The sequence below is a fragment of the Labeo rohita genome, chromosome 13 (assembly GCF_022985175.1).
Source record: "Labeo rohita strain BAU-BD-2019 chromosome 13, IGBB_LRoh.1.0, whole genome shotgun sequence".
In the NCBI taxonomy this organism is placed as follows: Eukaryota; Metazoa; Chordata; class Actinopteri; order Cypriniformes; family Cyprinidae; genus Labeo; species Labeo rohita.
In genome coordinates, this window is record NC_066881.1 from 12,625,699 (window position 1) to 12,651,992 (window position 26,294).

At 37.0% G+C, this 26,294-nt stretch overlaps 1 protein-coding gene across 4 annotated transcripts in view; it reads right to left on the reverse strand.

Annotated features, from left to right (window-relative positions):
• kiaa1109 (KIAA1109 ortholog) overlaps nucleotides 1-26,294 on the reverse strand; it is an 85,352-nt gene that overhangs the window by 53,902 nt on the left and 5,156 nt on the right. For all 4 annotated transcript variants that reach the window (XM_051125640.1, XM_051125641.1, XM_051125639.1 and 1 more), the window contains exons 2-30: nucleotides 23,172-23,274; nucleotides 21,071-21,187; nucleotides 20,904-20,982; nucleotides 20,673-20,737; nucleotides 20,283-20,457; nucleotides 19,665-19,746; nucleotides 19,299-19,492; nucleotides 15,785-15,864; nucleotides 15,498-15,645; nucleotides 14,977-15,133; nucleotides 14,747-14,825; nucleotides 14,490-14,581; nucleotides 12,432-12,549; nucleotides 12,198-12,353; nucleotides 10,980-11,077; nucleotides 10,660-10,841; nucleotides 10,468-10,574; nucleotides 9,156-9,349; nucleotides 8,802-9,011; nucleotides 8,487-8,624; nucleotides 8,219-8,395; nucleotides 7,378-7,506; nucleotides 7,169-7,288; nucleotides 4,897-5,177; nucleotides 4,308-4,552; nucleotides 4,036-4,231; nucleotides 2,917-3,712; nucleotides 450-520; nucleotides 179-352 (exon numbers count right to left, since the gene is read on the reverse strand). In XM_051125640.1, the coding sequence (XP_050981597.1) occupies nucleotides 179-352; nucleotides 450-520; nucleotides 2,917-3,712; nucleotides 4,036-4,231; nucleotides 4,308-4,552; nucleotides 4,897-5,177; nucleotides 7,169-7,288; nucleotides 7,378-7,506; nucleotides 8,219-8,395; nucleotides 8,487-8,624; nucleotides 8,802-9,011; nucleotides 9,156-9,349; nucleotides 10,468-10,574; nucleotides 10,660-10,841; nucleotides 10,980-11,077; nucleotides 12,198-12,353; nucleotides 12,432-12,549; nucleotides 14,490-14,581; nucleotides 14,747-14,825; nucleotides 14,977-15,133; nucleotides 15,498-15,645; nucleotides 15,785-15,864; nucleotides 19,299-19,492; nucleotides 19,665-19,746; nucleotides 20,283-20,457; nucleotides 20,673-20,737; nucleotides 20,904-20,982; nucleotides 21,071-21,187; nucleotides 23,172-23,262 (4,751 nt within the window). In that variant the 5' untranslated portion in view covers nucleotides 23,263-23,274. The remainder of the gene's footprint in view (nucleotides 1-178; nucleotides 353-449; nucleotides 521-2,916; nucleotides 3,713-4,035; nucleotides 4,232-4,307; nucleotides 4,553-4,896; nucleotides 5,178-7,168; nucleotides 7,289-7,377; nucleotides 7,507-8,218; nucleotides 8,396-8,486; nucleotides 8,625-8,801; nucleotides 9,012-9,155; nucleotides 9,350-10,467; nucleotides 10,575-10,659; nucleotides 10,842-10,979; nucleotides 11,078-12,197; nucleotides 12,354-12,431; nucleotides 12,550-14,489; nucleotides 14,582-14,746; nucleotides 14,826-14,976; nucleotides 15,134-15,497; nucleotides 15,646-15,784; nucleotides 15,865-19,298; nucleotides 19,493-19,664; nucleotides 19,747-20,282; nucleotides 20,458-20,672; nucleotides 20,738-20,903; nucleotides 20,983-21,070; nucleotides 21,188-23,171; nucleotides 23,275-26,294) is intronic.

The following is a 26,294-nucleotide window of genomic DNA, read 5'->3' on the forward strand; positions in this document are numbered from 1 at the left end:
ATCGCTTGATGGGAGCATTTTTCTTTCCCGTTTCCTTCAACACTGAAGGGCTTGTTTGTTCCTTTTCTAATCAAATGCCTAATTTTAAGCGTACCCTAGCAAATGAATGACCTGAAAGCTAACAGACTAAAAGTCAAAATATTGGGAGGGTGAAGTGAGAGTTGCTGTGATGTCTGACCTGTCTAGTGCTTCAGCTACTAAAGGAGTTAGAACCACATTGACGGCGCCTTTGACCTCTACGATGGCTGTGGTTCTCGTCTGGGCAAGAGGCTGATCAACAGTCCAGTCCTCTGTCACTGTGTCCTCATCGGTGTTGTCCATTGCCTGCTTGTCAAGTGGTGTGTACGGTGTGCTGCAGATAAATACATACAAAACGCATGCTTGAATTTATGTTTCATTACCCTGAAACAACCACTGTTGATTTGATTTGATTTGATTTCTCGTATTACCTGTTTATATCACCCATTAGCTGAACTCCTCTGTCCAGTAGCGAACTGGCAGACAAACCACCCTTCACCATCTGTATAAAAAAAAAAAAAAAAAGCACAAATGCAATTATTAACAACATATAATGATTAAACAAGCAACATACTTACACAAACAACATGTCCAGGTCATATTTTACCCAAAAGTTACTCTCTGCAAAGAGAAAATTAAACCTCACGACAATTAAGCAAATCCTCAGCAGCCTAATGTAATGTGAAAACAAATTCATCCGCATGCTGAACATTTAATTAATTTTATTATATGTCCATATATCTATAAATAAACATTATATTAATATTAATTACTATCAAGTAATAAATTATTATAATTCATATGATGAATAAGTATTATTTATGACAAAATAACTTTTTTTTTTTCAAATTATGATTTTATATATATATATATATATATATATATACACACACATTACAATTTACACAATAAGTTACAATTTTCTATTTATATTAATTTTAAGGAGAGTGCTTAATTTAATTTATAATAAAACTTATATTAATACATTATATTTAATATATAGTTCATTTCTTTTTAAATGATTTGGGAAAGGTTGCTTAATTGTCAGGAAAACAATAATATTTTGAAATTATAAATAGAATTCATTTTACTTATAGAAATCATAATTATTTTTTATATGAATGAAAGATAAAAAACGTAATTGTGACATTTCATTTCAAAATTCTGACTTTTTTCCCCTCAAAACTGTGAGTTTACATCCCACAGTTCTGACTTTTTTTCTCAGAATTGAGTTTATATATCGCAACTGTACTTTTTTTCAGAATTGTGAGTTATAGTCAGAAATGCAAGATATAAACTTGCAACTCTGACGTTTTCTCAGAATTGCGTGATATAAACTCGCAATTGCGAGTTTTTAAAAACAGAATTTGCAATTCTGAGAAATAGTCGCAATTCTGAATTCGAATCATTTTTCAGATTTAAACTCAGTTCTTATATTTTATCTTATTCTTATTCCCTCTCAATATTGGACTTTATAACTTGCAATTGCGAGTTATAAAGTCAGAACTGCATAATATAAACTTGCAACTCTGACTTTTTCCTCAGAACTGCGTGATATAAACTTGCAATTCTGAGAAAAAAAAAAGTCATAATTGTGAGTTTATATCTTGCAATTCTGACTTTATTTCTCAGAATTGCGAGTTTATATCTCATAATTGAAATTTTTTCTCAGAATTGCGAGTTATAAAGTCCAAATTGCAAGACATAAACTCGCAACTGTGAGTTATAAAGACAGAATTAAGATACAAACTCGCAATTCTGAGAAATAAAGTCGCAATTCAGAATTGTGAGATATAAACTCACAGTTCTGACTTCTTATCTTAGAATTGGGAGTTAAGTCAGAATTGTGAGATATAAACTTGCAATTCCAAGAACATATCAGGCTTTTTTTCCTCTCAAAATTGGACTTTAAAACCCGCAATTGCGAGTTATAAAGTCATAATTGCAAGATATAACTGACTTTACACTAGCAACACTGACTTTTCCCTCAGAATTGCGTTATATACTGTAAACGCATTTCTGAAAAAAAAAGTCAGAATTGTGGGTTTATATCTAGCACTTCTGCCTTTATTTCTCAGAATTGCGACTTTATTTCTCAGAATTGCATTTCTATCTCGCAATTGTAAAAGTTCTCAAAATTGCAGGTTATAAAGTCAGAATTGCAAGACATAAACTCGCAACTCTGACTTTTTTCAGAACTGTGTGATACAAACTCGCAATTCTGAGAAAAAAAGTCTTTTTATCTCGCAATTGTACATTTTTATATTGTACAGTTATAAAGTCCGACTTACAAAATATAAACTTGCAACTGACTTTCTCAGAATTGTGAGATATGAACTTTGACTTCTTTTCTTAGAATTGCGAGTTTTCATTTTGCAATTGTGACCTTTTTTTTTTAATTATAAAAGTTATAAAATCACAATTCCAAGAACAGTCTTTTTTTCCCCTCAAAATTGGATTTTACAACTCGCAATTGAGTTTATATCAGACAGTTTCTCAGAATTTCGAGTTTATATCTCGCAATTGTACATTTTTTTCTCAGAACTGCGTGATACAAACTCGTTGCAATTGCAAGTTATAAAGACAGAATTGCAAGACAAACTTGCAATTCTGAAAAATAAAGTCAGAATTGCGAGTTAAGTCAGAATTGCACAATATAAACTCACAACTCTGACTTTTTCTCCAGAATTGCAAGAAAAAAAGTCAGAATAGTGAGACAAAAAGTCGCAATAACCCTTTTTATTTTTTATTCAGTGGCAGAAACTGGCTTCCATATATTTTTTCTTTGATATTTTTGGTGAAATATGACCTGAACATTTCTTAATAAGATTCATCTAGTTTTGATTATCAACCGCATAAATAATATATACCAACTAAGAAAAAAGGAAAAATATTAACCTTAAAAGACGGAATGGACAGCTGGTCAAAGGAGGCGGAGCTCTCCTCACTTGTAGGTGTGTCAAGGTCAAGTGGGCGATGCAGCGATGACTTAGATGTTCTCTTATTGGTTGGTTGCTTAACAGACCAGTTAGAAACATGATAATGCGCTAGGTAACTTTGGTAACAAGCCATTAAATGTGGCTGTGTTGTCAGGAGGCCAGGCTCCGCTTTCTCAGTTTCAATGGAGCCCTCTTCCTCCAGTCCAAGTGCAGAGACAAATGAGGCTTGGGAGGTGTGGCTAGGCAGCGGAGGTGGCCGGGTCTCGGCGATCGACAGTGGTCCTTCAACACTGTGGTATATAGATGTACGGCTGTGCTCTGTGTGAGGTTGACCTTGTTGCCTCCGTCTGCGTTTCCTCCCTGGATAGGTACCTGGACCTTCATCGCTACTGATCGGCTCAAACTCCTCATTAGCACTAAAGTAGGCTTCACTGTCAGCCACAGACATGGAGGAGTCAACTGAGCGGTACTGATGGAATGTGCTAGAATCTGCTGATGGAGTGAAAGGAAATGACCCGTAGCTTCTTCTCTGCCTTGGCGAGTCCAGAACGTTCTCATCGCTACGGGAAACCTCGCTGCTAAACTGCACACCAGTGGGAGGCGTGGCTTTCTCTGCGAAGACGGCAGCCGATAGGCTCTTGGTGCTGCCAAGGCGAGCTGATTGGACAGATGACTGGCGCTTGAGAGGAGAGCGGAGTGGGGAGCGCAAGGGCGGACCCTCAGGGATTGGACCGTCAGTGGTTACACTCATTAACCTGAAAACACACACACATATAAAACACACATTCAAACACTAGAGCAAAAGAAAGTGTCAAGGTTGGTCAAGCACCTGTTTTTATTCAAAATAAACTCAGTGTATTTAATGATTGATTGGTTATATGACAGGTGGGCTTATAGTAGCCCTTTTCCGACATGCATTAAAAAAAAAAATGTGAGATGAAGTCTAAAATAAGAAATAAAAGTGAGATTGTGAGATATAAAAATGTCCAACTGCAAGACATAAGCTCAGAATTGAGATATAAAGTGGTTATGTGACTGGAATTGTTCTGTTTGACACAAGAGCACATGTCTGACTCACTCTGTAGAGGGAGAGGGACTTTCTCGCTCTCCAGCTAATAGAGGCAGGGCAGCACTGGAGGAAGAGTTTTCCTCAGAGGAAGAGGCAGAGCTGTGAGAGCGCTGAGGTACATGCAGACTGAGGTGCTGGCCACGTCTCTCCAAGTCCACCATCGGAGCAGGGGAACAAGTGTCTCTCCGCACAGCAACACCTTTAGCTGTAAATAAACGAACCAATAAGTACAATTCGCCTGACGAGCAATCAGCATCATGACAGTCGCAAACAAAACCTACCATCAGAGAGTTTAGGAGTTTCCTTAGTGACGATCCATTCTCCTGGATGTAATAATGACTGGCCGTAGGACATGTCACTCTCTGCACTGACGCTAGAGAAGGCAGAGCTTGATGAGGGTGTGATTTCCTCCAAGCGGAAGAAGTCTAGACCACCGACTGAGCCGCCGAAAAAACGGCATCCACCAAGGCAACCACATCGATTACGGCTTCGCTTGTATTTCTCCTCAGGCCAAAGGAACCAAAGTCTAAAACAAACATACACACACATTGATAATATGATTGATAGTTCACCCAAAAAATGAAAATTCTGTCATTAATTACTAATCCCTCATGACGTTCCAAACCCGTAAGACCTTTGTTCATCTTCGAAACAAATTAAGATAATTTTGATAAAATCCAAGAGCTTTCTGACTTGGTTTTCATCAAAAATATTGTAATTTGTGTTCCGAAGATGCACGAAGGTCTTCCAGGTTTGGAACGACATGAGGGTAAATAATGATAATTTTCTTTTTTTGGGTGATCTATGCCTAAGCAGTAAGCTACGCAGTACACCAAAAAAAAAAAAAAATCATAAAGGATATGCACAAACCTTTTTGTCTTCATGTCATGAAGCTCCAGAAACTGTCTCTGGACCTCATATTTGGCTGGATGGTCAGCGGCCAATGCCACATCAGCTGTGATGAGGTTAAAGGTCACCGAACCGGCTTCGAGCCAATGAGAGCGCCGAAGGAGTGGCGGAGGCAGCCCAAGTCGTGCAACTTCCTGTTGCTCGATGAACTGAGCAATCACTACATCTTGTAGAACTGCACTGATGCCTTCGCCGACAGCAGCTGTGTGCAGATTACATGTGGCCAACCGCAAGGCTCCGGTCTGATGGGCAAACATACAGACACTACTGGTCAAAAGTTTGGAATAATTAAGATCTCTTAAGATTTCTTTTTTTTAAAGGGAACCCCAAGGATTAAGACTTGTATGGCTTAATCTACTGTATATGATGTCTCTTACTAAAATACATAGTAGAAAACCCATTAACAATTTATGTTATTTAAAAAATCCACATTGTTTTACACATACTGGGGACTATGTGGGACGCCATTATTTCAATGACGTGAAATGGTTGCACTCAGTGAACCACTGGCGCTAACTGTTGCAATTTTTACTGCAACACCACTCGGAAAATAAAAAGCTGATACGATGAACACAGCTACTGAAAGAGCTCACAGGATGCGATGGATATAAGCATAGGCTTAAACCATTTGCCATACCATCGATTTTCCCCACAAGGAATCTAAACGCCCTCGGATATTGAGTGAAATCCGTGCTGAGAAATTCCTTCAGTGGCTGCGGTGTCATGACAAGAATCGGCATGTTTACATTCTGTCAGGATGGCATCTAGCGTTTCTTGTCTCTGCCGTTTGTAAGCTCTTTCAATAGCTGTGATCTAACTAAAAGCCTCAAAAGCATCAGGGCTAAAGTGGAGAGAACAAAGATTCGGGTCTTTAGGAAATTTTATTTGTCCACAGGCATCTTCCCATTCTTTTCTCATCTTCTTTTTGCTAGGAAAGCAGTGAAGACTTACATTGCTTCTTTCGTTGCCCTTTGACTAAAAATTACAACCAAAAAAATGCACAACGTGGCATTATATCAGTATTTTGTTTTTTGAGTTGTGTTGCAGTAAAAACAGCAACAGGTAGCGCCAGTAACTCACCATTTCACGTCATCGACATAATGGCGCCCCTCATAGTCCAAAATATGCATAAAGCGATGTGGATTAATACATATTTCAGTAAGAGACATCATTTACGTTATATTAAGCCATATAAGTATATTTTGAAATATTATTACAAATTAAAATAACTGTTTTCTTTTTGAATATATGTTAAAATATAATTTATTTCTGTCATGCAAAGCTGAATTTTCAGCAGTGATTACTAAACTATTTAGTGTTATAGATTTTTCAGAAATCATTCTATATCTAAACAGTGATGGGAATAACGGCATTATAAATAAACAGCATCATTAACGGTATTACTTTTCTCAGTAACAAGTAATCAAATGAATTACTGTTTCCCCTGTTACCGTTACTGACAATAAAATGCAGCGTTACTATAATTTTTGCGTTGCTTTCTTGTTCTGAGGTAAATTCTGGCTTATTTCTCTCAGCGCGTCTTTTTCCAGAAATGAAAAGTAGCTAAAATTAACTTGAGGGAAGATGATGTGAGCGTTTACCTACATGTCCACGCGTCTCCCGTGGATGTTTAAAATTTTAAAAAACCAAGTCACTTATAGGCATGATTACTATAGAGATAACTTTAGGAGGTAAAAACTGGAGCTTACTTCATTTAAAAGTAATTTTAAGTTTTCTATACATATATTTCTCATGTCTGTGAGGCACATATTCATTGAGAGTCAGGTTGTTTTATTTACGTGTCTGTGAAGAGAGGTGATGGAGACCGAGACGGCAGAGAGTGCACACTGTTTATTTTATTTATTTTACAAGCGCACATTGTTTTCTTGTTATTGTAATGTTTTTCACATGCGCGGGCTGAAGCGACCCCAATAACATTTAGCCCCTAAAAGGCATCTCTCACACTGTCCCACAGCAACATATTTAATATTGGGGGCATCTAAGTTATTTTACATTTTTGAACTTTTTTTAAAAAAAAGTAACAAAATAGTTACTTTCCCTGGTAATTAGTTACTTTTATAATGATGTAACTAAGTTACTGTTTGTGAGAAGTAACTAGTAACTATAACTAAATATTTTTTTTAAAGTAACATGCCCAACACTGTATCTAAATATCTCGGTTATCTCAATACATCAGCAGCCGTATTATCATCTGATCAGTTAGTAATCATACCTTAATATTGGCTGCACAGCCATGTTCAACAATGAAAACCTGGGCTCCATCAACCGTTAGTCGAGTCATGGTGTACTTCAGATCCTCTGATGTGCGACAGGGACCAGGCAGGGCTGCATACTACACATACAGACACACATTCAGTTGTGTAGTTATTTTGAAATCGATGTGAATGTCAGCGCAGATGTGTGAGCGTGTTTCTGTAATACCTTGGCATCACAGACTCTACGATCAACTCCATGTTGGCAGGTGACAGATGGTTTTGGCTGCTCAAGCTGGAACTCTCGGGACACTACATGAAACACAAAGCTCTCGCCCCACTCCAGAAGAGACGCACACTGAAAAACAAACACTACCAGATCACATCTGCTGCACAAAATGCATACAAACAGTGATTAATGCTGTCAGTGATTAAAATAATCATTCTTGACTAATCTCCTAGTGACACATTTAGTAGCTTTTTAGAATAAAAAAAACAAAAAGGTTTGCTAATTGTTAGGATAACATATAATACAAAACACAATGACGTATCATACTTTTCTTTTTTTGTAACAATATTACAATACCATCTATAAGATATATTTGGGTTTGATATATTTAAAATAAGTTCAATATTTGTTGATTGGTACTTGAGCCTTACTGATGGGCTGTGAGGGTAAACAACAAAAACAAGCAAGAATAGTGGCTGTAATTTCACTTTTTGATGTCCATGTACTATTTTCTCACTTACTTTTGAAATTAATTGGCTAAATGAAGATGTCTGAGATGACTACTACGTTTAGCAATATATATATTTCATAGAAAAGAAGTTTTTTGTAGATTTCACACAAATGCTTTAACAAAAATCTAACCTTCACATTCTTCACATTTACTCTCCGGTCCACATGCATGCTACGCGTCAATTAAAAGTGTAATAACTGAGAACGTTTTAGTTCAAAACACAATAAGTGATGCGTCAAAGTCTTCGTGCGAGGTCATCGTGCGGCACATCCCTAGAAAAATTCCTACACAAAAGTCATGCATCTCTTTTGTAGTGTCAAAATGAGTCACCTGTGGCACACTGACTCTTCCTGTAAGAGCTCCAGCTTGAACGTCGATGAGCCAAGCATATTCGAGTGTGTCACTGCCCGCTGGTAAGCCCTCCGCTGAGAACATAGCGTGGGCTCTCATCTGCAACCCCGTGAGGCTCAGATGCCCATCTCGCAACACAGCATCAACAGCAGGCCGCTACGCATACACACGGGAATAAATTACACAAAACAGACACATCACAAACACCTGAGAGAATATGAATGAGGTCACCTCCTCCCACTCCCACCTGATAGTTATCGCTGACAAACACATGTAGAGGCGAGAGAACGAGCTGTAACATGGTCTCCTTATAACCCTTTTTCATCTCAAAACACAGGCGCTCCAGGAAGCCTGTAGGACCCTCTGGGCCATCACTGCTACAATGCTGCAAAGAAAGAACAAATACGACTTACAACCACAGGTGTGATTCCTGAAGGAAAATATCAGTGGCTGCAAAGCAACAAAGGAATAGGCTCACAATCACGATGAGTTTAACAATGATGTCATCACTGATGTCTAGGACATTGGCTTCTATGAATGAAATCACTGAAGCGGTACTGACCGTTGGAAGTCGTCCATGGACTTTGTGCAGGTTGATGAGTACGGTGATGTCCCATGGCCGTAAGGAGAGAGGGTTGGGTGCGTCTTTAAAGCGGTTCTCCTCCAAGCCCACCCCGGTCCAACCAGATGAAGAAGAGCAGGAGCTCAGCACAGGGCTGGACAGAGACTCCTCAAAGTCTGTGTACATGTCGTCCTCTCCAAAGTAGTTCTCCTGCACAGATAAACACAGCAACAATCATTTTAAACCATTATTATAAGAAAAAAGATAAGTATGTCATTGCTTCAAAATTCTCTTTTTTTATTTCAAGGACAAAAGTTTGATTAAATATATGTTTACATGCATATACATGTGTACCTTAATGGACACTAGCGCTCTGAGGAGAGGGCCATAAAGGGTGATGTGGGAGTCTGGGCTCAGCTCCATCTCCACATGTAAACGGTCAGGGGGCAACAAGCTGGGGTCAGAGGAGATTCGAGGTGGAGGAGGCACAGGTGGAGCGTGTTCTGGCGGGCGCAGTGCTGACAGCATGGACTCCTCTATTTCTGACACTGCACGTAATATAAAGTGAAGTGTAAAAAAAGGTCAGGTTATTAAATGTACTTGGCAACCAAAAACACCAACAGAGATATTCTAAGCAAACATACACAAGGCGCGCAAAGTTTTGACGCACTTGACTGTACCGATGCTTGTCATGATTTAAGTATTTTCGCTTAAATGCATTTGAATTAAAATTTTTTAGTGCTGTGAATCAATTAAAAAAGAAACTAATTAAAGGAGTAGTTCACTTACAGAACAAAAATGTACAGATAATGTCAACCCATTGTCATCCAAGATGTTCATTTCTTTCTTTTTTCAGTCATAAAGAAATTATGTTTTTTGAGGAAAACATTTTAGGATTTCTCTCCATGTAGTGGACTTCCTAACTGTATTAAAAAGTACATTTTTTTTTTTTTTTTTTTACGTACATATTTTTTATTTGTTTTTTGTTTTTAGAAATTGGCCAATCGTTTCGCAAGATAAGGCCCTTATTCTTCGTCTGGGATCGTTTGGCACTGCATTGAAATTGCATTTTGAAAACTCGTGGGCACCATAAAAGTCTACTATATGGAGAGAAATCCTGAAATGTTTTCCCTCAAAAACAAGTTCTTTAAAACTGAAGAAAGAAAGACAATGGGGTGAGTACATTATCTGTACATTTTTGTTCTGGAATAGAACTACTCCTTTAATTGCACAGGTTACCCCTGCAGGCCCCCAAAATGTAGTTTGGTTAAAGGAGACCTATTATGCCCCTTTTTACAATATGTAACATAAGCCTCCAGTGCCCCCAAAATTGCTTTGAAGTTTACCTCACAGGTAAATACCCCACAGATCATTTATTATACGTGACCCTGGACCACAAAAAAAATTGTGATTAAAAATTGCAAAATCGTGAATCGGTTTATCCAATCATGATCCTGAGAATTAATATGAATCAAATTGTGAGGTACCAAAAGATTCCCACCTCTAGCACTAAAATACAAAAAAGTCAGATTTTCATGATATGACCTTACTTCCACTTGATTTGATGTAAAATGCAGGCCTAACAATAAGGTCTATATGCAGGCCTCTACAGAATCTTTACAATATCTATACAATTAAGTTATCACTGTTTTATTCAAATGCTTACATGATTGTTTGAGCTGCTGCTCAGTTTTCTGAGGATAGATGGGATGCCAAGTATAGTCTATAATCAGCATGAAGTTCGGCACACTCCAGCAGTCCACCCAACCAGCCCTGGAAACAAAAACACACATATAAACACAACAGAAGTGTCAGAACAGAAGAAGGACAGAAATAGATCAACAGTGCCCCCTCTTACTCTGCATGAGTCATGTTCCTCCAGCGAGGTTTGCTGTTTTTGGGAGGTGCTCCTTGCCCTTCTGCTGGCATATTGTTTTCTGGAGGGGTCTTACAGTGCTGGTAATCCTTAGCGAGCGTGAGCAGCGGGTACCGGCTGGGGTGACAGTCAGGCAGACACAAGCGCATGTCTGTGTCCTCAGCCTATACAAGAGTTCAGAGTCATTCAGAGGAGATTTAGGTGGCTACTCATGATTTAATGTCATATAAGCTTGTAATACTTGATCACACATTATTCAGCACGACAAGTGCGTGTAAATGTTTGCAAGGGTGTACACTCACTCTCAAACAGAAACGTGTGTTACAGGTGACCGGGACAAAATCGTGAAATGGCAAAGTGAAGTCAATATTCAGCGTTTCCCCACAGGCAGCGAGATAAACTACAGACAAAAAGCACGAGTAGGTTATAAGTTTTTCAGAAATCAAGCCAAACTGATTCTTGGATATTCAGAAATAAGCTTAGTGCCTTGTTTCACAGTCTGCATTCCTTACGTTTGGCACTACTACAACAAAGTATTAAAATTACTAATAGGCTTTGTTCAGACTTTTTAGATCTTTATAGCCTAAACAGAAAATAAAAAAGAAACATAAAAAAAGCTAAATATTTTTTAAAAAGAAATCTAAAAATGTATCTTTTTAGTTTGGCTTTGAACTAAAAATGACTTATCTGAAGCATTCTATGTGGTATGTTTCCTTGTAATTTAATTCAATTATGCATTTTATCTATAACAATTTTATCTTTTATTGCCATTATAAAGTGTGATCCATCTTTTATTTTATGTTATATTAAGGTATTTTTATTTGTTCTCATGTGAAGTTAATGGTACTTGTTGTAATTTTTTTTAATTGTAAAACACCTTTAGCCGCATTTCCTGAAATTTTCATTAAAGGTAGAAAACAAGTAAAGTTTATTATAATTAATATTCAATAATCAATCAATAAGCAAGTATGCAGCTAAATAAATATTACATACATAGATTCCAATTTAATCCAATCCAACAAATCCAACCCAAATTACCATAATTTTTCTTAAATCACTACCAAAATGACAGACTGTCAAAATGGTGTGCAGTGTGTATACAATTCCTTATTAATTTGTTAGATTTCCTATAGTATTTAATTTATTAAACACTATGTGTGACCCTGGGCCACAAAACCAGTCATAAGTAACATGGGTATATTTGTAGCAATAGCCAACAATACATTGTATTGGTCAAAATTAACTTAATTTTTTATTAGTAATATGCATTGCTAAGAACTTCATTTGGACAACTTTAAAGTTGACTTTCTCAATATTTAGATTTTTTTGCACCCTCAGATTCCAGATTTTCAAATAGTTGTATCTCTCCCAAATATTGTCTTATCCTAACAAACCATATATCAATATTTATTTAGCTTTCAGATCACGTATAAATTTACCCTTATGACTGGTTTTGTGGTCCAGGGTTACATATTAGTTTTTTTTTCCCCATTGTCACATCCATTATGAAAGTCCCTTACCATTCTCCTGCTGTTTGGTGGAGCAGTCAATCCAGTTGTGCTGATTGGCAGCCCAAATCATCTCAAACTGGTGAAAGAGTATCTTAAACTTCCACGAATATGGAACGAACGAGTAAATGTCCGGTTCACTGTCGCTGGCCCAGTCCTTGATCAGATCTACAGATCACAACAGGTGGAGGTCAACCAGAGGACTGACTTTAAACACAGTAGTTAAAGGTAAGAGAGAAACGTCACCTGTGAAGAAGTTCTTCTGTGCATAGATGAAGTGGTACGTGGCTTTGTAAACCTCAATCTCACACTGCCAGGACTGGGGCATGTTCCAAACACGTGGGTAACTGGCTATGACATGGAACTGAGGAGTTAAGAAAGAGAAGAAATTGCTGAATAAAGTGGTTATTTTTGTTTTCTTTGCACAAAGAAAGTATTCCTGTTGCTTCCTAAAATTAAGGTTGATGGACTTTTAACCATATCCTTACAATCTTTCTGGGTCTTGAACTTAATTGTGTTGCTGCCTATGCAGGGTCAATGCATCGGATTTTATTAAAAATATCTTAATTTTTGTTCTAAAAATGAACAAAGGTCTTACGGGTTTGAAACGACATGAGGGTGAGTAATTAATGACCGATTTTTCTTTTTTTTGCGGTGAAGAATCCTTTTTTAAAAAAAAAATCTGAATTTCTATTCATCACTTGTTTCAAAAGCACAATACACATCTATGCTGACGCGACAAACCTCCCTATAGTGCTGCGTGGGTGAATGTCAGCAAAGTGGAAAAGGGCCTCGCAAAATGCAATATCTGAATTATTACAAATATTACTTCTCTAAACTCATGTTTTGTAACAAATTTCCCATCTACAACAATAAATTTCAAGACAATTACTGTCAGACCTCAAATAGCCTGCAGCAAGCAATGTTCCCATTTTCTGGAGATTATCAGTTCTGTGCACTAAAAGTTTCAAGCTACTCAGTATATTGAAGAGCTACACTTGTCTGGTAAACATAACCCTAAACTAGCCGAATTCGAAAAAAAGATTCACATAATGTACTCACCCCCTTGTCATCCAAGATGTCTATGTCTTTCTTTCTTCAGTTGTAAAGAAATTATGTTTTTGAGGAAAAAATTACAGCATTTTTCTTTATATAATGGACTGATATGGTGCCCTGATTTTGAACTTCCAAAACGCAGCTTAAACGCAGCTTCAAACGATCCCAAATGCGGTTGTAAACGATCCCAGCCGAGAAAGAAGGGTCTAATCTAGCATAACGATCGGTTATTTTCATAAAAATAATACAATTTATATACTTTTTAAATGCCAAACGCTTATCATGTCTTACTCTGCCTAAACTGTTTTTGTTCTGGGTCATGACAGTTAGGGTATGTCGAAAAACTCCCATCTCATGTTCTCCCTCAACTTCAAAATCGTCCTATAAACCTGTTTTTTATCTTTTTTGTTAAAGGTGTTTGATCTTCTTTGCATGTTCACTTTGCAAAGACTGGGTCGGTACTTCCGCAGCGATGTAGGATGATTTTGAAATGATTTTTGAAGTTGAGGGAGAAAATACGGTTGGAGTTTTTACATACCCTAACTGTCTTGAGCCAGAATACACAGAGTTCAATGAAAGCAAGGCAAGATGAGCGTTTGAGAATAAAAAGTATTTAAATTGTATTTTTTAAAATGAAAACAACCGTTCGTTTCGCTAGATAAGACCCTTCTTCCTCGGCTGGGATCGTTAACAACCGCATTTGGGATCGTTTGAAGCCGCATTTAAAATGCATTTTGGAAGTTCAAAATCGGGGCACCATATCAGTCCATTATATGGAGAAAAATGCAGAAATGTTTTCCTCAAAACATAATTTCTTAACGACTGAAGAAAGAAAGACACGAACATCTTGGATGACAATGGAGTGAGTACATTATATGGAAAGGAAAGGACTTGACGTGTGGCCAAGTATGGTGAATTTGTGCTCTGCATTTAACCCATCCCAAGTGCACACACACAGTAGTGAGTAGTGAGCGCCCGGGGAGCAGATGGGGGTTCGGTGCCTTGCTCAAGGGACTCACCTCAGTTGTGGTATTGAGGGTGGAAAGAGCACTGCTTATTCACTCCCACCACCTTCAATCCCTGCCCGACCTGGGACTCAAACCTGCAACCTTTCAGTTACAAGCTTGACTCCCTAACCATTAGGCCACAGCTGCCCTATATGTGAATCTTTGTTTTGGAAGTGGACTTCTCCTTTAAAACCAACTAGTCAAAACACAGTTTTGAATAACACTCATGTGCCGCACTCACAGCCAGCATCTCCGCTTCTAGCAGCGTTCTGTACTGCATACTGCTGGTTGCATCTACATGTAATAACTGGCCTTTAACAGTGGGAGAATAACCTAAACAGAAAGACAAAAAAACAGGGTTAGAAATAGAAAGATACAAATCACAGGAGGGAAAATTGCAGTTCATAATAATAATAATAATAATAATAATAATAATAATAATAATAATAATAATGCCTCAAGTGTCAAAAACTGTCAAATGTCAAGTTTGAAAGTTACCATTCTCCCCAACAGTCATGGGTATGTTGACCTCGAGGTAAGAACCTGCTCCTACATTCACATGGACCGCATTAGTCTCCTGTGAAGACAAATGGATTAGTGAGTAAACAAAAGCAAAAGAGGGCGCACATTGTTCCTATGAATGCAAGCAAACTTTGCCCCAGCAAACGTTTATGCAGAGGAGTGTGCGACTGGGAATTGAATCATTAGGCGTGTATGTGTGCAAATACCCTGTTCTTTGTGAATAGCAGGTCTATTGTCGCATCAGCTATGATGTTCATACGCAGCTCAAAGGCAAGGATCTGTCGGGGTTTGCCTGGTGTGGCGACTTCGCTCACTTTCATTGGCTGATAGTCTGCAGGGAGAAAGAACTTCCATAGGCTGTCTCTGTAAGGGTAAAATCACAAAGTAATGGATGATAAAAGAATCAGAGTTAGTATCATTTTCTTGGTTTTTGAAAAAAATTAATACTTTTATTTCAGTAAAGACATTTATAATGTTACATTATTCATTCATTTATTCATTAAAGAAACATGAACAGTTTGCACAAAAATTAAGTATCACAACTGCTTTCAGCACTGATTATAAGCAATGTTTCTTGAGCACCAAATTAGCAGAACGATTTCTAAAGGATCATGTGACACTGAAAACTGAAGTAACGAACGCTGAAAATTCAGCTTTGCAGGAATTCATTACATTTTAAAATATGTAAGAACTGGAAACTGTTATTTTAGACATTGTGTGTGGGTACCTCTGTCTGTCAGCCCATGGGCCATAGTTAAAGTCTGTTCCTTTGCCACACACGATGTCCAAACCCCAGCATGGAGGCAAGTCCTGTAGCTTGGCATCTTCAGAGCAGGCTTCTGTATCACCATTCTCCAGTTCCTCTGGGACCAAACCTAAAAAAACACACAGGAAACATTTGTAAAAATCACTCTCATTACTCTTAATGCAAATATACACATCACCAGATCACAGATCAGACTTTTATTCACAAATTAATGAAAGACAAAAAGACTAACCAATCATAATGATTACCTGGTTCATCCTGGTAGTAGTAGATGTCCACATCATTCGATTGCATGACCACAAATCCCTCTCCCATGAGCCTGGGAGGCCTAAAGACAGGAAATCACTCTTTAAACAACCGCTACATCACTCTAATGGATCACTAATCGTTACCAATCGAGCAGCTGGCAATCAAGGCTAATTTTCTAGCATACTAAGTCATTACATCAGTGAAAATTAACCCATGCTTACGATCAAATAAACCATAAATGACACGGGGAAAAAGCTTATCTATATGAGAAGCAATTAATGCTCAGGTCATTATGTTAATATTATTTTCAATCCAAATTAAATTACACAGAACAGCACGTCTAATTGTAACTAATGGAACAAATGAACAGCTCTGATTAATTAAACAAACCTTGCATTTAAAATAGCACAACAATAACCTTTGATGATTATATTTAAATAACAATACATACACACACAGAGTAAATTCATTCCCTCATAATGCAGCAAAAGACTATGGTACGCTCACTATAGCTGATTCAACTTAAAAAAAAAAAAAAAAAAAAAGTGTCCTTTGCATCTTTACATCTGTTGCTGAACAATCTGTACTATATTTCTGCCAATTTGCAGAAATTGCAACAATTTTTCAACTCTGCACCATGTCACTCAGTGCTCTATTTTAATCATGTGATTTGCATTGCAATGGTCACTTTTCATCTACATCAGTTATATCTTGTATACTTTAATGTCTGACCATATTGCTCCATGTGTATAAAACCTGCACAAATGTCTTGCTAGTATTTCCCTGTGGGTATTAATAAAACATTTTTTTCTTCCTTCCTCTATTTGTACACCATGTCACTTGAACTGCTGTGGTAATTTGCCATTTATTATACCCAGCATCAATCCAGCCATATAGCCATATTCTCCCATATTCTATTTATACACTATTTATGTCATGTGCACTGTAATGGTCACCAGCCACATATACCTCATTATCACTTGTACACAGCACCTTCTCTACTTATACTACATGCCATTTCAGGCATGTGATCAGCTAGAGACAAAAAGGCAGGAAAATCCGACCACACCCCTGTGCCACTTCTTATTAAAAATAATAATCTGTATTATGTTTAGCAATTAAGCTCTTCAAGTAATAGCAGCCAAATGTCTATTCAAAGAACTAAATGTCAAAGAACTAAAGAAAAAAAGAGGAAATCAATAACTTTTGTAGCTTTAAGCATTCATCTATATTTAATTTAGTATTTAGTGTTTGATAGCTAATTCAAATTCTTTACATTTTCTACTTGCTGAAGGCCACAGGTAAATAATGGGTTATGTGAAGATTGTTTTAAGCTCACTTAAGTTAGAAGTTGCTATTTTTTGACATCTAATAAATCTTAAAATTGATAGTTCTCAATTATGCTGTAATGTTGAATGGCTATAGTCAGCGGTTAAATATTAGACAAAAAAATATATATATATATATATATATATATATATATATATATATATATATATATATATATTTCCTAAAGACATCAGTGTATATAATGGACTTCATTGGTGCCCCGATTTTGAACTTCCAAAATGCATATAAAAAAAAAAATTGTATACTTTAAGCACAAAAGCTCATGTAGCACAGACTCTGGGATGCATGTCCACAATGCTACAAATCACATCTAAGTTCATCATCTGTGTACTCCAGCTCAAAAATTTAGAGTATGGCCAGAAACTTTAGAATTGTCCGACATCATTGTACGTTTTTGTTTGTAAACAGCACTTGACTTACTTGCACTTTCTTAGTCTTGTGCATTCGCTTTGTAAACACTGGGTCCGTAGTTCCACGTACGTTCCTCGTGACCTTTCGGCGTGATTCAACAGTACGTAGCATCGTGGACGCGCATCCCAGAGCTAGTACTACACGAATTTTTGTGATTGAAAAGTATACAATTTTTACAATCTCCAAAAAAATTACCAGTTCGAAGACCTTTCTTCCTCGGCTGGGATCGTTTAGAGCCGTTTGAAGCTGCATTTAAACTACATTTTGTAAGTTCAAAATCGGGACAACAGTGAAGTCCATTATATGGAGAAAAATCCTGAAATGCTTTCACAACTGAAGACAGAAAGACATGAAAAACTTGGTTGACAAGGAGGTGAGTTAATTATTTGCAAATTGTTGTTCTGGAAGTGGACTTCTCCTTTAATAGAACTATTATTATTAAAGTACCTTCCATACATTTGGAAACATTACAATGTTGCATTTATTTGATCAAAATGTTTCATGGTTCTTTAATTAACAGAATTATCATCATTTTATTTAGAATTTTACACAGAAACTCAGCAGAGATATTAGTGACCATGTACACATGCAGCTAAATGTGTTTGTCAGTTCACTTTTTATTCCTTAATGACATTCTAAAAACATAATTCACTAAAATGCAGGAGTCACAACCGCATTAGACAACTGCATTAACTCATTAAGGTAATGACATATTTAAATGTGCATCAGAAATGTGTCTTTGTCTGTATGTGAGATGCAAGAAAATAACAGTGAAAGAAGTCTTCACCTTAGCACATTTTGACACAGGGCTAGTTGCGCTTATGAGCCCTGCGGTAAAGTGTCAGTGTTGCCAGATCTTCATGGAAAAACAAACACTAAAACACCCAAATGCTTTATGTTTTATAACATAAAAAACATATCTTATGTCCGCAACTCCATAGCGCTTAGCTTTATGAGTTAAGACCAAACAACATGCCTAAAAGCGCTTGTATATATGAGGACATGGCAACACTGCAAGACAGTGCTCTCTAAAGCAGCCACCTGAGCATAAACAAAACACAGCACAAACAAAACACAGCATGTCTATCAGAGGTAGTTTAGTTAAACTGACGGACAAAAAGAGATACCAAATGGCTAAATTCTTATTCACTACTGCAAGATACCAAAAAAATTCTTATGGTTACAAATGTGGGAGTGACTGATGTTCCGTACACACATGAAACAATAATTTATGGGACTCACTCCCGCATTTAAATGTGGTTTCAGTGTGTGCTTAGCCACTGAAACATTTTGTAGTCATGAATATATTTGATTTTCTGTCATAATAATTAATAAAAACTATAATAATAATAAAATGTCTTAATAAATACTGTTCTTTTGATATTCTATTAAACAAAGAACTATACAAGATTTTGATCAAATAAATGTAGCCTTGGTGAGGAGCATAAAATACTTCTTTCAAAAACATTTTTAAAAATCTTATTTGCAAACTTTTGAATGCAGGTGTAAACAAAAAGTTATTTACCAAAAAAAAAAAAAAAAAAATTAAGGGATTGTCTGTTTCAATATGCAAACACAAGAAATTGTGCTTACCAGGTAATTTCATGCAATATCTCAATAATGTACAGTATGCCTATTCGCACATCAGATTAGATTACAGCTGTTTCAATGGCTCTGTACTTGCACAATGACAAAAAATTGAATCCAATCTAATCCGATTTACTCTAATAGAGTAGAGATTATTAGACTCACTCATCATTTTGAAGGCCCAGGTATCGTGGGCTGGGCACAAGCATGACGCGCACGTTCTCCAGAGAACCCTTCACAATGTGCATAAACTGATCCAAGTGGCTGCTGGGTGGTTTGGTGGCATATGTCAAGAAGGCATCGTCAAAATTCATACAGAGGGTCTGAGGAAGATGGTGATTACCAAACGCTACACGACCCTGAGGGCAAGACCAGCGAAAGTTAGGTAAGCTGAGACATGGAAAATTAAATATTAAGTAGATTTATTTCCGTTCTTTTGTTACAGTACGAAATATGAATGACGCAGGTATCAGCGTGCTGATGTCAGACAGGAAATGGGTGAATGGGAGAAACACTGAATGCGGTACTCACTGTACTGATGTTGACTTTGATGACAGGGATGAGAGACCTCCATGAAGACGACGGGTCTGGAGTCTCAGCTTTGATGTGAACACTTCAAAAACAACAAAAACACATCTTCATTCATGAGCACCTTTAGATATGAAGTACTGAAGCTTTACTGTCTAAGGGAAAAAAAACTTGTGAATGCCTCCAAGCCATTATGTAGATTTAATTTAGAAACCTCAATGAACAATAAATCAATGGCTCTGCAGCAGAAAAGCTCAAACAACATGAAGTTAGATTTAAACAAACCCATTTTATTGCTAAGTAACACTGAGATCCTCACTTGCAACATTGAAGGTGACATGAGTAATATCTGCACATTTTAAAAACAAAAAACAAAAGGCTTCACAAACACTTCCTGTCGTCCATTATTCAGCAAACAGATGGATGGTTGGGCCAATGTTTCTATGTTGGGATGGTCAGTGTTTACACTGAGGAAATCAGTCTATAAATAGTTTATTTGTAGCTGTTTCTGCAAAAGCTGGTTTACAAGAACATATTTCAACATTAAAAAAATTACTTTACCTTTAATCTTATGTACCAGAATCTTTTAGGCATTTTTTCTTGTATTAGCGCAGTGCTTACCTCTCCAGGGATTTATCCCTCTGCTCTGGGCCTTTCTCCTCATCCCGGTGGGGTGGGATAAGGGTGGGCTCTAGGCCAAATATTTCCTGAAGCCGAGCGTACAAATCCGTGCGATTATACACATGAAACTCAAAGCCGTTAACAGTGACATAGAGCCGTGTCTCAGCCTTCGGGTCTGGAAACAGCAGAACCAACAATGTATCAATGTACACGCATTTCACACACAGTTCATGAATTATCACTGAAAATAAAAGACCAAGTAACCCGATCAAGAAGCAACAATAAATAAACATATTCAAAACTTGTGGGATTGATGTTATCCCCTAAACAAAGACACAACATAAATATGTCACAACTGTTGTGGGTTGTTTGTTATGCTTTTACACTGACCGTGTTGTTTCTGTTTGGGGTTGTACATCTTCCACCAACGGAATATAAGTAACCCATCTTGAATTCTGAAAAAAGTTACCAATAGAGTGAATAAAAATGGGATATAACTCATGAACAATGAGATCTTGCTCAACACAAAGATAACAACAAGCAGACTGTCAAAACGCAATGGAGCATAAAAAGGAATTAAATAAAAAAAGGACAGAGTTTAATTTATACTGTGCTGTGTACCTGATCGACATGTCTTCGTTGATGAAATAGACATCTCGGAACATGACCTTGCCAGACAGCACAGAGAATGAAAATGAACCTGTAAAATAAATAAATAAATGTATGAAACAGAAAAATCAATCATGAAAAAAATGAACGAAAAGACAACAATGTCAAGCCTAACTCACCAATGTGTATGTATCCATTCTTATAGAGACGGTTAATTATGAGGGTAAGGACGAGTCCAATATTACGGGAATTGTAGTATGTCAGGTATATGATCCACCCACATGACATAATAGTGGCTGTGGAAAACAAATTCAAACACAACATACACTTAAACCACCATCCTTAATATAACTGAGCAAAATAACTGAGATTGAGTTAATTAACCATTTCCTACTTTATTTTCTCACAAAAAAACATTGTTATAGAAATATATATTTACAACATTTCTTATTTGAGTTACTATATGATGATTATTATTTTAATATTAGTATATACAGTGCCTTGCAAAAGTATTCATACCCCTGTTTTCACATTTTGTTATGTTGCAGCCTTATGTTACGCTGATTTTAATGACTTTTTCCCCCACATAGATCTACTCTCAATACTCCATAATGAAAGCACAAAACAAATTTGTGACGACTTTGCATATTTATTAGAAGAAAAAAAACCTGAAATGATTGCATTGCATAAGTATTCATACCCTTTTCTGGAACACTTAAAATTTAGCTCAGGAGCACTCATATGGCTTGTAGATGTTACACTTGGAGTGGAGTTAAACTGTGGCAAATTCATTTAAATGAGTATGATTTGGAAAGGCACACACCTCTGAGAAAAGGTCTAGCTGAAAATGCATATCAAAGCAAAAACCAAGCCTTGATGTCAAAATAACTGCCTGTAGAGCTCAGAAACAGGCTTGCATCAAGGCACAGATCTGGGGAAGAGTTCAGATAAAATTCTGCTGCACTGAAGTTTCACAGAAGCAAACTCAATCCTCTCCCCAGTGAAGACACATGAAAACCCACTTGAAAGTAGCAAAAAAACACCTAAAGGACCCTGTGAGAAACAAGATTCTCTGGTCTGATGAACCTTAATTCCAAGCATCATGTTTGGAGGGAACTAAGCACTGCTCATCATCTGCAGAGTAGCATCCCAAAAGTAAAGTGTGGTGGTAGCAACCTTGTGTTGTGGGGCTGTTTTTCAGCAGCAGGTACTGAGGCACTCAGAGTAGAAGGAAAGCTCAATGCACGAAAATATTGAGATAGCCTTAATGAAAACTCAGTCCAGAGCAGAACCTCAGACTGGACAGAAGCCTTACCTTCCAATAGGTCAATGACCCTAAGCACACATCAAGAGTGGCTTATAGACAACTCTGTGAACGTCTTTGAGTGGCCCAGCCAGAGCCTTGTCTTGAACCTAATCAAACATTTCTGGAGAAACCTAAAAATGTCTGCCAGCCCCCATCCAAGCTCACAGAGCTTGAGAGGTAAAGAGCTGAGGTGAAGAATGGCAGATAATTGCCAAATGCTGATGTGCAAAGCTTGTCGCATCATACCCTAAAAGACTAGAGACTGTTAAAGGTGCTTCAACTAAGTACTGAGTTGAGGGTATGAATACTTATGAAATGTACTTATTTCAGTATTTTATTTTGAATAAATTTGCAAAGTTGTCACAAATCTGTAAACCTTGGGTCGGTACTTCTGCCTACATATCACATGACCTTTCTGACATGACTACGCATGGACGCAGAGTTAGTGCAAGATGAGCATTTGTGCTCATCTTTTTTGTTTTGTTTTGATTTTTTTAGAAAATGACCGATTGTATCACTAGATAAGACCCTTATTCCTCAGCTGGAATCGTGTAGAGCCCTTTAAAGCTGCTTTGAAACTGCAGTTTGGACCTTCAACCTGCTGATCGCCATTGAAGCCCTATCGCCATATATGGAGAAAAACCCTGGAATGTTTTCCTCAAAAACTTTAATTTTCTTTTTAAAGACAGACATGAACATCTTAAATTATCAGGTCATTTTAATTCTGGTGTGAATTAATACTTTAAAGTGTTTATATATAGAACAAAGAAAATTAATAAATGATATTTGTAAAAAAAGAAAAAAAGTCTTTTTATTTCAGACAGAAGGAAATAAAGTAATCTAAAACAGAAATGGTGCGTTTGTCAACTTGTTCACCAATGCGATGCACAAGGTACCTCCAGTCTAGATATTTTTCTAATTATGATCTGCAGAACGAAAACAATTTCAAAGTCACATTAGATTAGCCCACTTACCCACGAGGAGCCACACAAAGTTGGAGTTGCGTCTGGTGAGGTAGTCATCTAATTCATTATAACTGGGGAAACTGGTGTTGGCTTTCTCCATGGTTACACCCCACTGCAGATAAGGAGAATAGACATCACTATCAAATTACACCGGGTTTGCATCAACCTCTGACTTCTGAAGAACATTGCCAACACGCAATCAGCAGACTATTCACAAACACAGTGTGCAAGGAAGGTTCTTAGGCGAAAGACAGAACTAGTTCATTAACTGTTCTAAAGTGATCAACCATCTCAGAAAACATTTACATAATTAGGATGTGTTGTGTAAAGCACATTTCAGTGTTTTTTGTAAACTGTTGGTAATGTAATCTGTGTGCATTTTCAGTCACGTGATTCTGTTTGAGCCTCTTATAGTGGAGCGCTTTTGCTGAAGAGAAAGTTGCCAAAATGTAGTTTTGTACTGACATACGTGATGGTAAAATAAGACAATATTATATCTTGTATAAATGCAGATCTTGTGGAACTGTGAGAGAAAATCTTTGAGGAATAGTTAACCCAAAAAATTAATATTTGCTGAAAATTTACTCAATCTCAGGCCATCCGAGATGCAGATGAGTTTGTTTCTTCAGGAGAAAAGATTTGAAATTTTGCATTACGTCACTTGCTCACCAATAGATCGTCTGCAGTCAATGGGTGCCGTCCGAATGAGAGTTTAAACAGCCGATAAAAATGTAACAATAATGCAAGTAATCTACAAACTGTGTGTTCGTAATAAACAAATCCATCATTCAGACATTTTTCATTTCAAACTGTTGCTTCCAGCTAAAAAACTCCTGAGTTTGTAATATTGCTTTCTCCAGTAAAAAAAAAAAAAAAAAAAGTTGAAGTCTGAATCAGGAGAGAAATATGCACAGATCGAGCAGCGTTTACACACAAAAATCGTGCAAAACGACACTCATCTACATCTTGGATGGCCTGAGGGTGAGTCCGTTTACTGAAAATTAACTTTTTGGGTGAACTATTCCTGTTGGACAACATAAAGAAAGCTGTAAGAGAAATGTAATGGACATATATTTGAACTTCATAAGAAAGAAACTATTATAATAAAGAGAACCAGCACAAAAGAGTCATCCTCTGCAAATGCTGGTTAATTAATTACTACCAATCACACACTAATTACAGTGACTATGAACTGCGCCTTTATCTGGCATGTTAGCAGGTTTGAAAAAGGAGAAGCAAATCCACATGTAATCCACCGTAAATCCAAAATAACCCAAATGCACTTTAAAGGAGAAGTTCCAAAACAAAGATTCACATATAATGTAATCACCCCCTTGTCACCCAAGATGTTCATATCTTTATCTTTTTTCTTCAGTCGTAAAGAAATTATGTTTTTTGAGGAAAAAATTTCAGCATTTTTCTTCATATAATGGACTGATATGGTGCCCCGATTTTGAACTTCCAAAATGCAGTTTAAATGCGGCTTCAACGATCCCAAAAGCGGTTGTAAACGATCCCAGCTGAGAAAGAAGGGTCTTATCTAGCGAAACATAATTTTTATAAAAATAACAAAATTTATATACTTTTTAATGTCAAACGCTCGTCTTGTCTTAATTTTGCCTGGACTGTTTTTGTCCGGTTCATGACAGTTAAAAAAACTCCTATCTCATGTTCTCCCTCAACTTCAAAATCATCCTATAATGCTGTTTTACCTTTTTTGTTAAGGGTGTTTGATCTTCTTTGCATGTTCACTTTGCAAAGACTGGGTCGGTACATCTGCAGCGATGTAGGATGATTTTGAAATGATTTTTGAAGTTGAGGGAGAAAATACAGTTGGAGTTTTTACATACCATAACTGTCTTGAGCCAGAATACACAGAGTTCAACGAAAGCAAGGCAAGATGAGCGTTTGAGGAAAAAAAAAGTATTTAAATGAAAATAACCGATCGTTTCGCTAGATAAGACCCTTCTTCCTTGGCTGGGATCGTTAACAACCTCATTTGGGATCGTTTGAAGCCGTATTTAAACTCAATTTTGGAAGTTCAAAATCGGGGCACCATATCAGTCCATTATATAAAGAAATATGCAGAAATGTTTTCCTCAAAACACAATTTCTTTACGACTGAAGAAAGAAAGACATGAACATCTTGTACATTATATGTGAATCATTGTTTTGGAAGTGGACTTCTCCTTTAAACTTGTAACTGTAACACATTTGTAAACACTTAATCACACACCCTTTCTTCATTTATCATATAAAAAATCATTTCTCAAAGTCTAACACCTCTAAACACTGCAGAAAATTAGTTTGCCAAATGCATGAATGTAAAACAGCTCATCCAGGCAATTAAGAAAGAAGTCACAGGCACAATGTTCAGCATATGATTCTGGTATCTGGTATTATTTGCATGCAACACTTCTAACACTTGGTATGAACACATCTCTGTGACCGTGAAACCAGAGGCTGCATCATTTGGAAGAAACACATTGCTTTCGATAATGCATTTTTACTCTATTGTGACAGGTTTGTCCACACAGCTCTAGTATGAGACATCATTTTCAGATGAAACGAAACTATGAGATATGATCAAACAATGATGACAACCCATCATGTGACCGCAGCAGACATGTTAAAAAAAAATAATGGGAGTCTATAGTGATTTATATGCAATTCTATGATAAAAACAGCATATAATCCACAGCTGAACATTACCAGGTCTGTTGAATATCAATGACATGTGATGTTTCTTCAAGTCAAGACACATCCTTCATCTCAGCCGACTCTTCAGGTTCACACAAGATAAGAATCCATTTGAATTAGTGTTGAAGTAGACTCTAGTCTAACCTCTGGTGAAGTCTGAGTGATTTAAAGCTAAACGAAGCCTGCTATTGAGCAAAAAAACAAGAGACAAGAGACAGAAATGGCCAGTTCCTTTTCCTCAATTCGTCAAGAGAAGTTATGCAAGTGCTTAAGCAACAAGTGACGTAGCTACCACCATAACTTTATCAACATTAAAGGTGTCATATCAGACATCTTTTCACTCAAAACATACAATGTTTTTGAATTAAAATAGTCGGTAACACTTTACAGTAAGGCTCATTAGTTAACTATACTACAGTAGTTAACATGAAC